Here is a 14,562-nt window from a genome sequence, read left to right as displayed (position 1 = left end):
CCACACGCAGCCGTCAGGGAGGCTCTTTTGGCAAGTCCGGTTTGCGTAAGTTCGCGGTCTTCTGCCGCCAGCCATTCATTGTACTCCCTTCGGACCAGGTCCTTAAAAGGTGAAGATCCGGGCTTGTTTCATGAGAATGTTGCACTTCACTGGCAGGGACCGATCACGCATTTCAGCGACGTACGCCGCAAGCTTGGCCTACAGCACCGGAAAGTGTCCAGACTTCGGCTCATGGGAAATTCCTCACTTGCCGTCACAGGTGAAAATTTCGCTTTGTTACAGTCGCCACTCTCGCACCACCCATTCAGAAACATCGAACTTGCAGCCTACTGCGCAGTGATTTGTTTCTTCGGCGTAAAGGATGACAGCCCTCTTGAACGCTGCTGTGAACGAGTGCCAAAGGATTAGTGGGCCTGGAGCACTCATGACTGAAGAAGCATGGAAATAGCACGTAGCCGGCAGTCAAGTCGAATGCGTCAAACCAATGCCTTTGGTCAAACTATAAAGAAAAAATTGGCAGTGGCTTAGCAAGGCTATGCCAGGATATACGTAGCGAAAGAAGGCATAGCATGGTTAGCTTTGGTTAATCTTGATTGCAAGTCCAGGTTAGTCTGGTTATCTAGCTATGTTGCAGCGTTTAGCCAGTTGTTTGGCGCGCTGTTCGTCTGTTTCCTGGGCTATATGTTTCCTCTTCATCTCGTTCCGATGTCGATTCCAGGCCTCCTCCTGCTTATCAGAATTGTCGCCGTCCATACTGCCGCCTCAGCTGCGGTTGCGGCGCACGCGAGCTCTCCTTTTCAATCCTCCGACATGTTATCAGGCATGCGACGCAGCTGGCGAAGCGAGCAGATGCAAGCGCAACGAGGAATGCGGTGTGACGTCATACCAAACGGCAGCGGCGGAAAGGCGCGGCGCTGCGCAGCGGCAGAACACCTGTGGCTCGGTGCTACTAGTGGCGCATGCGCAGTAGTGACTAGAGAGCGAGAGAGAGATAAATATCTGCGGCGAGGCGCACATTATGACGTCATGTGCCTCCTCGGAGCACCGCCATGGCGAAATCGCAAGTTCGCGGCCAGTAAAGCTTTCACTTTAAAACCTGTGAGCAGTGTCTGCTCCTCCATGAACTACCTATACTCCCCGCAAGCGCCGCTTTTCTGAGGGTGCCGCCGCGAATGAAACAGTGGCGCTTCCATCAACTATCGACACCCACCCCACGAGTGTTGTGTGCACTGTAAAACTCTCAAAAATGTTGAACAACCCTTCCGAAAAGTGAACAAACACACGAGATAGCAAAAAGCTATAGGTAGGGCCATAGAGCAAGCATAAAATTGTAACTACGTTGTAGCTCCCGTTGGTCTCGCCTTTTTGGCAGTGCCATGTTTTGGTTTCGATTGTAAGTCGACCCCCCCACTTCAGATTTTCAAATTTAAAAAAATGGGTCGACCTACAATCGTGTAAATACGGTCTGTTTGAAACTCATTCAAAATTACAAGGGAGTCAGGCGCATGCTATACGTAGACAACTTCTACATGAGCTTGCTGCTCACTCTTCGCCTTCTAAAGGAAGACACTTTCATTTGCAGTACATTTCGCTCAATGAGGAAAGGACTACCAAAAGATGTCACTGAAGCCAAAGTTGCGAAAGGCAATGTGACCGAACTTTGGTCCAAAGATGGAATGAAGGTACATAAGTGGATGGACAAGAGGCTCGTTCTGATACTCACATCTGTCGCCAAACATGAAGCAACAATCGTGGACAACGGGAAGAAAACAAGGGACGGCGCGCCAATCATGAAACCTCAGGCCGTTTTTGATTACAACGTACCAAAAAAAAAAAAAGTACCACAACAAAAAGTGGTACAACGTACCAAAAATATTTCTGTATATAATTTTTGTGGATTACTTGTGGTTGGTGTATTTGTACTATGGCATACGATAATCTTCAGTAACCTACATTTATTTGTTCTAACAATCAGTTATTTTTTTCTGCCTCAAAGACATGCTTTTTATAACAAGAATATTCACAATCAGCAACAAAGAAAATAAGCATTCTGGGTAAGAAATTAAAAAAAAAAAATTGGCTAAGGGGTTATTTAAGAGCACTTTCACTCAAGGCTCACCAGATCTGTTAAAATATGACAATCCTTCTCATCCTTATTATCTGCCATGCTGACTAGCCAGCACCAGTGACAATAAAGGTGGAGTGTAGGTACTCTAGCCAACAGTGAAAGGCAAGAGGCATTTTGCCTTTCAGTGACAAAGAATCATTACACTATGTCTGTTAATTTAGAGTTATTTTATTCAACGTTTAATGTCAGGGTGTGCTAAGGCTGCGTTCAGTAAAATGGAACAGCACTGGCACACAAAAGTCTATAAATAAAGAACCACCATGTGTGCACTTTACAAGTACTGTGTCATGAAGTAGTTTGCTCACCTCATAACAGGTGTAATAGTAGCATTGACACCATCACTTATCTCAGACTCATAGTTCACCCACTCCTGAAGAGACAGCTGAAAATCAAAAGAATGCATCGCTTATAAGAACCCAACATACTGAAAATGTGGTCACTCCTTGACCAAGATGATTAGTACCTTGCCAGGCTGAAGCCAGTCCTTTACAGGTGACTCAGAGCATTGCTTCCAAGCATCAGAGTCAATCTCACCAAGTGTACACTCATTCCTCTGTATAACGAACTCGAACTGAAATGACAGCACAGCCAAGATAAAAGCATACTTTGGAGTAAAGCCCAGCTTTTTACAATGAAGCAGCAGCACAGCAACAACAAGGTTGTCTCAAAATAGTACCTTCTTTAACAACACCTCAGGCACATACGGTGGAACTGTAGTACATGGTGCTTGCTTGGCTGCTGCTATAAGATACACAGCCGACAACCTGTAATAAAATGACTTCTTAGAAATGCATTTGAACCATTGAAAGCCCATTTTACCTAGGCCAATACTTTCACAAAAAATAGAAGAAAAGCATGTTTCATCACCATAACATAAAACAAAGATACTGCAACCATAGCTCACCAAAATGAATATTTTTAATTTTACGGCTCACTTAGAATCACCAATATCAGATTCAAATCAGACTCAAATCAGATCCAGCTTCACTCACTTGGCCTCACAAGCTCCAAGACTCAAGACACTTGCACCTGCTCATTAAATCAAACTCACTTAGGCTTATGAACTCGGCCATACTGAGAATTACTGTACAGTATATGCAAGCTTCATTGCATTGAACAGCTAAACAAATCTGGCAATGTACAGATGCACATACCAGCAGAATAGCGAATAGCTGATTCCCAGCCCTCTTCACTATAAGCGTAAAACATGCACTCAACTGTAGAAACTGCCTCCTTTCTTGCAGTGTGGAAAGTGGGAGCCACAAGAACACAGCCTCCTGCATAGACATGTATGTTGCGCCAGAAACAAAAATTTTGAGAGGCTTGTCTTCCCACATGACTGGTACGGATAGTAGGAACTGGCTCAAAATTTCGGCTCCTTGTCTATCCGTGACCTACATATGAGAAAAGCACATCAGTGTTAACATAAAAGAAACTATAAGCAATTTGAAGATAAATTATACAGGACTTAACAGCACATGTGCAAAACTACTATACATATTTAGTTCTGGTGGTGACACCTCTGACTATGCCGCTGCTAGTGGCAATCAAATTTGGCAGACTAGAAGCTCTTGCTTTATATACAGTGGACTCTGGATAAACGAAACTCGCTTAAATGGAAATGTCGTATAGACAGGATGAAGATACCAACTTTGGTTAACTACCGATAGGAACAATGTTATGAAACTTTGTTTAAATGAAGCACTTCTTTTTGTGAACTTTGCTTAAACAGAACTGCAACCAAAAGTGCACCTACCTCATTGGCCATCATACATTTGAAACACGAGTAGGCCGACAAGCATTTAAATGCTTGTCGACCAAGAACATTCAATCGACCAGCCAGTTGCACTGTCGTGTGGCATACGGCTGCTCTGCAGCGTTGATGTTGCTTGGTTTTTGCGACAGTCAAAAAGCTAGAGTGCATAAACAAATAACTTGTGCAAAAGAAGCTGCGATATTCCAAGCAGAGTACAATAACGTCTTTTTTTCACCACAGTGAAATTACTAGGGTCAACTCTTTTGAAATTAAACAATGTTTTCATGATTTTTGTGCCCTTCACATAAGCAAAACTTCTGGTAAACGGAACTTTATTTTTTGTACCTTCAAGTTCTGCTACTCTACTGTATAAATTTATTCCTATTCATTGGTCACAAACCGAATAAGGAAGGGAAAAGGCAGCATACTGCCTGACTAATCCTACCTTTCTCAAATAAAAATGATTGTGCAGCTTGTTCAGTTTTCACTTCATTACTACGTAAACATTGTTTTCTTTTATGATTTCCAAAATATATATTAGACGAGGCATGCATCTGTACCAAGGTTGACAATGGCTTAAAACAGACAGTTCCTGACACAAAATACCATTAAAGGTCCCCAAACCACCTCCGATAACTCAAAAAGCAATTGCATGCTCCTCTCCAGGATTTGATGTAACCAGGGCAAAAGATGTCGATTGGTCAATTTACGACAGTCATCAGTTCCGATCCGTCTGCTAGGATGCCTTTGACATGCAATTGCAGGCCCACTCATCCTCGTCATCTTGCTTGCCTGTCTAGCACAATCAAATGATTTCACCTCATGTAGTATGTTTTGCACTACGCGTGCGATGGCAACAGCGCGTAGCCGTAAAGTACAGAGTCCAGATAAGCAGAAGTTGACGGCATTTTCAAGCAAGAAAAAAGTGCCAACATAACTTTTGGTTCTGCTGCAGAGTCCACAAGTCTTCTTGAGAAGTACATGAGAAAGAGGACCGAGTGGTCGTGGGGTGGGTAGCAAAGGTTAGAGACAAATAATTCTCTCGCCTTGCAGCTCAGAGTTGTTTAGGGGCCCTTTAATGCAGTTTAACTTTTTTGAGATATAAAGGCATTTTATATGATTAAGCAACAAACTACCTTATATGCATGTGAAATGAAAATGAACATGGCCTACTGTGCAAAGAAAGACGTTGACAAGTCACTTTAGCATACAATAAAGAGGATGAAGGCGAAAGCCTGCGTGCTCATGAGACATTCATTAAATTACTTGACATTGTTACTTCCTATTACTCGTTTTCTCCCACCAAAAGTTGTGGGTTCGAGTGCCTTAATTAACTATATTAATTGAAGGTGCCTAAATTAACCACAAAGATCATGGGTTCAACTCCCACCAATGGTCGTGGGTGGTACTATAAATTTTGGTGATATTGAATTTTCGTGCCATAATGCCAGACACTCAATTTTTCTATAACACTGGACAATGCATTTTTTTTCTCAGGAGGCTTCCACCTTATAAAGAAAATAATCCATGGGTGCACTTTCAGTTCAATGCTCTGCAGTATATTCAATGGGGGGTCAGTTGAGGAGGTACCAGAGAGTGTTGTCAGAGGGGAGCTGTTATTGGTGAGTCACTTGAGCTGTGGTGCTACAGCATCATCTGACAAAGGCACAAAGAGGATTTCAGTGGTCACTTCATCACGGCAGTGGTGATAACTCATCATTTTATTTAGCTGCACATCACTCCATTTTAATTATTTTAATTTCTAATCCCTTTTAATGCACTCTTATTGCTGGCCATTGTTCAGGTATAGACCACCACCAGTGCAGCCAGCAGAATTCTCTTCCTTCCTTTCTTCCAACAATCACAAATAACACTAGCTTTTTTACAATCAGACGCAAGCTGGTGTAGGAGGTGTTGGCCGACGCTCATGCCAGCGTATACGTGTTGTCTCTTTCTCGCACGATGAAGTTTGAGGGGAGAAGGGGATAGCAGAAAAGGAATTTTTACAGGAGGGGCCTAGATTAGGTATTTTCCCCACCCAGAAAAGGGTGAATGGGTGACAGGTATAGGGAGAATTTTTCGATTCAGCAATTCAGCACTTTTCGGTATGAACCGAATTCCTAAAATATGAACAGGCAGGTCCTTTTCAGCATTTATTGGTAAATATACAAAATCCCAATCCCTACACATACCTAATCTTGACCGAACTATTGTTGCTATTTCTGAAGTTGTCATTATGCCCTCAAACATGTGACACAAACAACAGTATATAAGAATTCACTGTATCCAGGCATAAATTACCTGGATGGTTGTAACCTGCCTCCATAAAAATGCAGCCAATAGGTGGACTGTGGTCAGTGAACTTCCCAGCGCCAGGAGGAGGCACTTAATCCAGGGCTGTGGAGGCTGATGGCAACAAGCTTCCCCAGCAAAGTGAAGAAGCTGCAATATCAAGTGTATCATTACAAGACATGCCGCACCATCCTCACCACCCCATGCTACCTTTCAGCACAAGAATATTTCCATAATGCACGTACAAAATAGGTTATGAATTATTGCAGGTTTGTATGCATGATTGATCTAAGTCTCCTGAAAAATAGCGTAAAACTGGTCATAAACACTACCGACCAGGCCAGCGTGTTGCTATGAGGAAGGAAACTGTCACAAATGTTGCTCAAATTTACTGTTTCGAGGTCTTCATTGACGATCAGGCTAGTGATTTATCGTCCAAAAGAGTAGGTAAAGCACTAAGAAAAATTTTTTTGTCTCACTTTGTTACCGTCACCAGCAATTATAAGCTAGGAAATGGGTCACTCATGTTTATTCATTCCTCTTTTTTTTTTTTGTTCAGGCAGGGCACTTAAGGTAAAAAAAAAATATCCGTGGAAGATATACCTGGGATAAAACCAACAATCATGTGATTCCTAGCCAAGCATTCTAACCACTGCACCACAGCTGCTGTGCGCAAGCAAACAGGTAACATACTTGCACTAGGCACTCACAAATGCTACAGGTTTTCTATCAGGCTCATCTCTTGTACAATACCATAGAGTCGATTGAGATGCAGTGAATGCAACATTAGTGCATGTGCACTTTGGAGCACATTTTTTTTTTATGTGCTAGCATTTGCATTGCGTTGCATCTGCAGGTCTGTGAAATTTGACGGTGCGTAAAGCAAATATGCAAGCAAAAAGAAAAAAAAAACAGTGCAGGAGGTGCATTGGGTGATGCCCACCTCACAGAGGACTTGCTGACTGCATGTATCTTGCACATCCTGCTTGCTAAAGGATGGCACAGTAAATAGCAAACATTTGCTGATGCATGTTTCTTTAGATTTCGGGGCAAGCTCTTAGCATTGTACAGAAGTTTCCAGTTCCTATTTCAGTGGCATTGTAGTTCTCCCAAAGTTTTCCAGCAGTATCTAGGGTTGTCCTAGAGATCACTAAACGTGTCAACAAGTGAGTGGCTTTTAAATGCTGTTGTTTACTTTATTAGCTACCATCTCTATAATCATGATATGGAGCCTCAAATACTCAAATGTGCAAACAACAATATTTTATATCGTCTTTTAATTCAAGAAGTTTAAAACACACTCCGTGTGCAACTTCACAGCGTAAGGTGCGTTGAGCAAGACTCATTAGATTACAGAAACCACCTACACACTAATTGCAGTGCAGCAGCTGTGTGGTTAAAGTGCAGCATCTTGAGCCATGTACTGCCAGCGCAAAAGAAACATGAGCATAGCAATTCTAGCAACAGAAGTGTTGCCCAGGTATGTTAAACAAGTGTGAATAAAGGCACGCTTGATATTGATGTATCACATAATGAAGTTCAAATAAAACACACTTATGCTACATATGCCAAGCATGATTGTTTGATTTTCTTGCTCTGACTTGAATTTTGCTATCTGGATTTCATTTGCTGAGTGTGTCTGCTGATACATTACACACCTCTGCATGGGCTCACACTGGCCAAAAAGGCCATACTCAGCCTGGCCCAGTGCATGAGCTGAGCCCAGGCTATCCCACTCCCACTTGTTTATGAATTTCATTGTTGATTTTATAAGTGTATTTTAGACTCACCTCAAACATTTCCTTTGAGTAAGGAAGTTCTTGTTCAAGATTCAAGGCATTTTCCAGAACTTCTAGTTCATTTTTTTTAACTTCCTCAATAATTCTCAAGACGACGACTTCACAGTCTGGAGTGCAAAAAAAAAAGTATCCATAAAATCAGCTGTAACAAGTTAAAAGACAATGCCATATTGTTTAAGTTAGACTTTTTTATATCTTGTAATGTTTGAAAAAATATTTCCACTTCTCTTTGCAGGGAAAATTAAAATGAAATTAAATTATGGGGTTTTACGTGCCAAAACCACTTTCTGATTATGAGGCACGCCGCAGTGGAGGACTCCGGAAATTTCGACCACCTGGGGTTCTTTAACGTGCACCTAAATCTAAGTACACGGGTGTTTTCGCATTTCGCCCCCATCGAAATGCGGCCGCCGTGGCCGGGATACGATCCCGCGACCTCGTGCTCAGCAGCCCAACACCATAGCCACTGAGCACTCTTCTCTTTGCAGGGAACAAATGCTTACCACCAGGGGAAACCTCACAGCTATAAAAGAAACAAATATGACAAATTCCACAGGAACTTCAGGTTACAGGAAGACGGAAAGCTCAACACATGCTGGGAACATGAAAACACACAAAAGCAACCACAGATTGACAGTAGCTGCTAAATACATTCTGCTACAACAGACGCCTAGCACAGGTACTTGTAACCATAGAAGCAGCCTTTATTGCATTTTACATTAAAATTAACCTGCATTCCACGATGCTAGTAGAAGTTTTCATGCACAATTGTCATTAGCAGCTGTTGCAAGTGTGCATGTTTATCAGACTACAAGCTTTCGAGGAAAACACACACGTACACGCACGCACACATGCACACACACACACAAAAAAAAGAATATTAATTCACCTTTATTTGGCAGTGATCCAGATCTGAGCTGAGCAAGCAAATGCTTGGGCAAAGGAACTGGCTTGTTCATTTCTACATCACATGTATCTGGAGAAAAAGATATCCTACTCAAATGGCAGTGAAATAAGTCATAACAGTCTGTCTTCCTCATGCAGTTGCAACTTAAGAGAACTCTGTGTCTGCATTGTGGCTGTTTTATGTGCAATGAAAGCAACGTCTTGAGATGCTCAGACACCTGCAAGAACAGTCACAACCACTAGTATTTATGTTTCCCATACAACTGAAGATCATATGAAATTGACCTATTCAATTGAACAACACTATTTTTTTCATTTCCCCTCCTTATTTCGCAAATCAGGTCTGAGCACAGTAATCATACCTATGTTATATTTTACATCAAAAGGTGCCATTTACATAAAAGGTGCAGTCACCCATGGAAAAAACATGACAATATAATTTATGAATACAAGTCACTAATATTATGCTGTTTACTGCTTTCTTTTTCAGGGTGCTAAAAGTAGATAGAATGCACAGTACAAAGTTCCAAAAATTTTACCAGTTTCTTTCCTGTTGCAGTCATCGACAAACCTATCATATCGCTCCTGAGAAATTTTTCCATGCCTACAAATGCAAAAATAAAAGCACGAACACCGTAAGAATCATGTGTAAGAGATTCTACTTAGGCATATCACCATCACAGGTACAAGGTTAACATACTGGAGCAGTCCTTGGACCATGCTGCACACAACTCCACGATGCTCTGGAAACTGGGCAAGAAAAACCAGTTGCAAAGAAAAAAAAATGCAATGATATCAACACCATCTATGCTATCAACACCATTGCAAGTGAAGACATTTCAAATTACAAGGTGATTACATTCTTAGGATTCAGGAGAACTGGAAGAAACTGTCCTGTAAAATATGGCTTCTTGAAGATGCTGAAATGAAAATGGCCAAATATGTCGCATTTTTCACTTGTTGAATACTTCATATCCAGGTGTACAGATCTGAGCTTCCTTACATACCTGGCCTCTATGACAGCCCTTGGTATTTTTCCTTTTGCTGCAAAATCTTCAATAGATTTCTGAACAAAGCCATGAGCCTGGGCCTGTTATTAGAAGTGCTTAGTGAGTAACAGTCAGTTATAAGAAGGTCACATCTTCACTCACCAATTGCTCCGCGTCTTCAGAGAAGGCATTTCTTTCGTCAGCTATCTGAATGTATTAAGGAAAAATAGAGAGAAAGAAAGTAAGAAAACAAAATGACAGTCAATTACTTCTCCCATGCATTAACCAAAATGCACATCCACACGTGTCAAGGTGAACCTCAAAGTCCTGCAGGCGCGTCTTAGCCAATGCCACATAGTCGTGATAAATCACACGGCACTTTGGTGATGCATGAGCAGGCTTCTGGAGGTGTGCCTGCAAGGGCATACCGAACAGTCTGTAAGAGTCAAAATAATTTTCAAACATGGCCTTGCCAAGACAACTTCCAAAACAGCCATAAAAGTCCAAATCTATTTTTTTTTTTTTTAATGAATAATTGACCCTGCGAGGCAGCAAATCAGGACCCTGATGGAACATTTTAGCATGACACTACATGCAATTTGTTACTGCAACATGCAATATGGGTCCTGATACATGTGCAGTTTGTCCCGCCTACACAAGCATTGCTGTAGTGGATCTTGCTATGATGAAACATTTTATTTTGAACCTGCAGCTACAGTTGCATTATGCATCATAAGTCCACATATGCTGATTATGGTGAATTAGAGTGTTACGCAGCAGATTGTATGCAAAATTTGACACTGAATGTGTAGTGAAAGCACCAGTGCATCTGCCCTGTGCATCATGTCCGGGTCCCCAGTGTAGTGAAAACGATGCGATGCACAAAGCAGAGAGAAATGGAGACTGTCTGTCTTTATTCTCCTCTCCCCGTGTCATCCATACTTAATCCACGGCAGCAGTCAAGCAATCTTTGTCATTGCCAGCACTGGTGTGCCACCACAAATGAAATCCGTAAAATTACTCGTGTAAGAACTACACTATGTAGGCTTCAATGATGTATTTTGAAATAAAAGTTTTGTTCGTGTCACTGCATGTGTTGAGGAAAGCAATAGTGGGATTCAAATTGCAACATATTTGCAACACACATATTAATAACACTTTATACAAAATGCTAGTTACTATGCTATCTTTCTGCACAAAGAAAAGATGAAGAAGGAAAATGCTTACAGATTTTGCGTAATATAGATGCTGCATAGACATACCTTTAAGTATTTAGGTTGTTCAAATGGAACCATTTCACTTAAAAATTTCACTAAGAATGCAAAAGTTCTTGAGCTGCTTGCATATGTTGTATCAGAAAACCCAAAGTATTTCTGAAATACAAAAAAGGAATGAATGCTACCATGTATACTTGCCCACTATCTTTTACTGATTTTTGGTATTTATGAGTATTTCCACCACGCATACTGTACTTGTCATTACTTGAAATACACAACCTGTGTGACCAAATTAAGAAAGGGATAAATACAAGACAAAGTGGTGACCTGGGTGAGTTGGTGAAATGTATTTTCCACTAGAAGACGCGAACAAAGATAGGGAGGCCCTGTACCCCCTTTCTTGTCCGCATCTTCTAGTGCAAAAACCATTTCGCAACTAATACAAGGGTCATTCATAAAGTTTGTACTGTCACACCAAATATTGGAATTGCAGTCAATCCCGAATATATTTAATTATTGTCTATATCAAACAGATGTTATATCCCTTTATAAAACCCATGCAAAAGTATAGCGCTGTTGTATGCATGTGTCTAACTTCCGTTCACCATGCAGCACATTCTATATATAGAACACTGCAAGTACACTTCTCCTAACAAAGCAACACTTCTTATGCCAACGAAAATATTCAATACCGACAAAACAGTGGCGTAGCCAGAAATTTCGTTCAAGGGGGGCTCATGTTGCAGCTCGGCCTCCTCCTTAAGAGGAAGCTTTAGCTCGGGTGCTGCTATTTAAATACATGTAGAAGGGTAATTTGTTTTTCCTCGCAACAACTGCACCAAATGTGACGATGTTTGTTGAATTTAAGAGAAGAACTTAAATTCTAGTGACTGTTGGTTTCGAATTTTTCATTTAGGCGGTCAATTCTTTATTAAAATTTGGCCAAAATTGCAAATTTTCAGGAAACGGAACTATCAAGTTTAAAACTCAGTAACTCAACAATGAAAAATGATAGCACAATTCTGTGAATTGCATCTAATAGTACATCTACATCGGACAAAACAGATATGATAAACATGAATCTTAAAAAAATTAAGTATTATGGAAATACGACTTTTGCAGAACCCTTGTACACAACGTAACCAATTCACGCAAGATACAAATTGACACACCAAATTTGTCCGCATTGACTTTCCTAATAGTTGCCGTTTACAGAACCGAGATATCTGTTCTTGGTACATAGCTATTATTTTGTAAACGTCGTGCTTCTATTTTTTCGAAATTTCCAATTTTTCAAAATATTTTATACAAAATTCAGGCCGTAAACTGAAATTCCGTTTCCAACAGACACTATATCTTCTCTCTCAAATGCAACAAATTTCATTAAAAGTGATGAGCAGGATTATCTCAGTAAAGCGTTTCTGCGTTTTACATGTATTTGAATAGGCCGCGTCGGATTGGGCCCCAGCTAAAGCTTCCTCTTAAACAATTTGTCGAGGGATCAAATACATGAATAATAACCGCATTACCATTGTCAAAAATGCTGTAAACGAATTCTTGAACGCTACGCACTGTCCAAACAAGTAAAATGTGTATTTTTTAATAAGAGAATGTTCTCGTATGTGCCACAAATTGTGCCCAAAGTAACTGATATCAATGCTTCCATGTTTTTGTCTATTTAATAAGTAAAGAAATATCACACGAACTTTAGAACTATATCAGTTCGAAACCAGGAAAGCAGCGCATGCCACTGATATGAAAAATGAAAAGGCCATGAAATGAACAAGTTGAGGACAAACATGTTAATGAAACTTAGTCATTCAAGAACCGTGTTTACATTCTTGTATATATGCAATAGCCAGTGAAAAATCTCCGTGACGCTGTCATTTGTTCCAATGTATTACGCAGGAGCAGCTGTCACCAGTCGTGAATAGTGAGTAATTGCACCGAAATTATAGTCGCAGCAGAGAGCACGTATAAAAAGCAGGAGTTCTGCAAGCTTTACGAGGGCGAGTCAAATGAATGTGAGCCAATGCGAACATATGACAAACGGGGTACTTTATTAAAAAGTAGTCTTCATGAGAATTTAGACATTTGCCCCATTGACTAACGAGTTGCGTGATTCCCGCCTCATGAAACTCCTTAGGTTGCTGCTTCAAAAAGTCTGTAACTGACTCTTTCACGTCATCGTCCCGCACGAATCTAGTTCTGTTTAGCTGTTTTTCGGTTGCCCCAAAATGTGGAAGTCACAAAGGGACAGGTCCGAGCTGTATGATGGATGTTGCAGGGTTTCCCACTTGAACTTTGCCAGTTTTGTATTAACCACATCAGCGACGTGGGGACGGGCATTGTCGTGGAACAAGATGACCCAATCTGTCAATTTTCCACGTAGTTTGTTCTTGATTGCGACACGCAGTGGTTCCGGCGTTTCACAATATCGGAAACAATTGACAGTCTCTCAAGATTGAGAAAATTCTATCAGTAATGGCCCCTGACGATCGAAAAAAAGTCAATAACACCTTTCCCGCGAAAATGACTGCCTTAGCGTTCTTTGGCCGTGGTAAATTCGAATGTTTCCACTGTAAGCTTTGTCGTCGTGTTTCAGACTCGTAGTAGTGGCACCATGGTTCGTCCCCGATCACAATAGCAAACAAGAAATCGTCATCGTCATTGTGATACCGGATCAGATTAGTCAAAGCAGCGCCAAACTTCTCCGTCTTCTAGCGGTGGATCACAATCTTGGGCATCAATTGCGCACACAAGAGCCGATAACCGAGGTGCTCATGAATTATGGCATGAACCGAGCCATCACTGATTTTCACACGCTCTGACAGTTCATCGATGCTTGTCCTTCATTCTTGTCCCATCACCTCATCAACCTTTGAAATTGTGCGGGATGTTATTGCACGATGGCTTTGGCCCAGTCTTGTAATGTCTTTGCAACTTTCCCATTCTTCTTTGAACCGTTTGCTCCCACGCTTTACAGTGGCCAATGAAATTCAGTGTTCAACGTACACGGCAGCCATATGGCGATTAATTTCTTTTTGGGAAACACCTTTAGCTGTCAGAAACTTCGTGACACCATGCTGTTCAGCTTTTGGGGTGTCCATTATGCCAGGCAACCATGTTCAACCCAGTGTATGAGAGCATTAAAGAACATTTATCCTCACACATGCGTACCACTTTTGTAAATGAGAGATGCCACTCTGCTACGCGCATGCCTCGCAGATACTGAACCGAACCAATATTGCAACTCGCACTCGTGCATTAGAAATGCGAAGATACAATGGGATATACAAATGCGAAGATACAGCTTGATAAAGGGCAAAAAGTGTGACTGGAAACAAAGTTCACTTCACGTATACACGAAGCCTCGTAACAAGATATTTAAATATACGTATAAGTCTCCAATAAATCTACGTATCTAAGAAAAAGTTGCTGTATATAATGCATCAAACATGGCAAATAAACATGT

General features: G+C 41.2%; 1 protein-coding gene across 4 annotated transcripts in view; it reads right to left on the bottom strand.

The window, feature by feature from the left end:
• Positions 1 to 14,562, bottom strand: part of LOC126543290 (uncharacterized) — a 98,840-nt gene that overhangs the window by 40,275 nt on the left and 44,003 nt on the right. For 3 of the 4 annotated variants that reach the window (XM_055061826.2, XM_055061828.2, XM_055061829.2), the window contains 14 exons: positions 11,133 to 11,243; positions 10,189 to 10,284; positions 10,033 to 10,077; positions 9,889 to 9,971; positions 9,741 to 9,801; positions 9,582 to 9,631; positions 9,421 to 9,485; positions 8,865 to 8,951; positions 7,967 to 8,082; positions 6,186 to 6,326; positions 3,347 to 3,522; positions 2,805 to 2,892; positions 2,592 to 2,699; positions 2,434 to 2,510 (listed from right to left, as the gene is read on the bottom strand). In XM_055061826.2, coding sequence (XP_054917801.1) covers positions 2,434 to 2,510; positions 2,592 to 2,699; positions 2,805 to 2,892; positions 3,347 to 3,522; positions 6,186 to 6,326; positions 7,967 to 8,082; positions 8,865 to 8,951; positions 9,421 to 9,485; positions 9,582 to 9,631; positions 9,741 to 9,801; positions 9,889 to 9,971; positions 10,033 to 10,077; positions 10,189 to 10,284; positions 11,133 to 11,243 — 1,304 coding nt within the window. The remainder of the gene's footprint in view (positions 1 to 2,433; positions 2,511 to 2,591; positions 2,700 to 2,804; positions 2,893 to 3,346; positions 3,523 to 6,185; positions 6,327 to 7,966; positions 8,083 to 8,864; positions 8,952 to 9,420; positions 9,486 to 9,581; positions 9,632 to 9,740; positions 9,802 to 9,888; positions 9,972 to 10,032; positions 10,078 to 10,188; positions 10,285 to 11,132; positions 11,244 to 14,562) is intronic. The other variant, XM_055061827.2, reaches the window with a different exon arrangement.

This window comes from Dermacentor andersoni, chromosome 1 (genome assembly GCF_023375885.2).
Source record: "Dermacentor andersoni chromosome 1, qqDerAnde1_hic_scaffold, whole genome shotgun sequence".
In the NCBI taxonomy this organism is placed as follows: domain Eukaryota; kingdom Metazoa; phylum Arthropoda; class Arachnida; order Ixodida; family Ixodidae; genus Dermacentor; species Dermacentor andersoni.
Note: the sequence above shows the minus strand (reverse complement) of the source record. Positions and strands in the feature narration are given on the sequence as shown.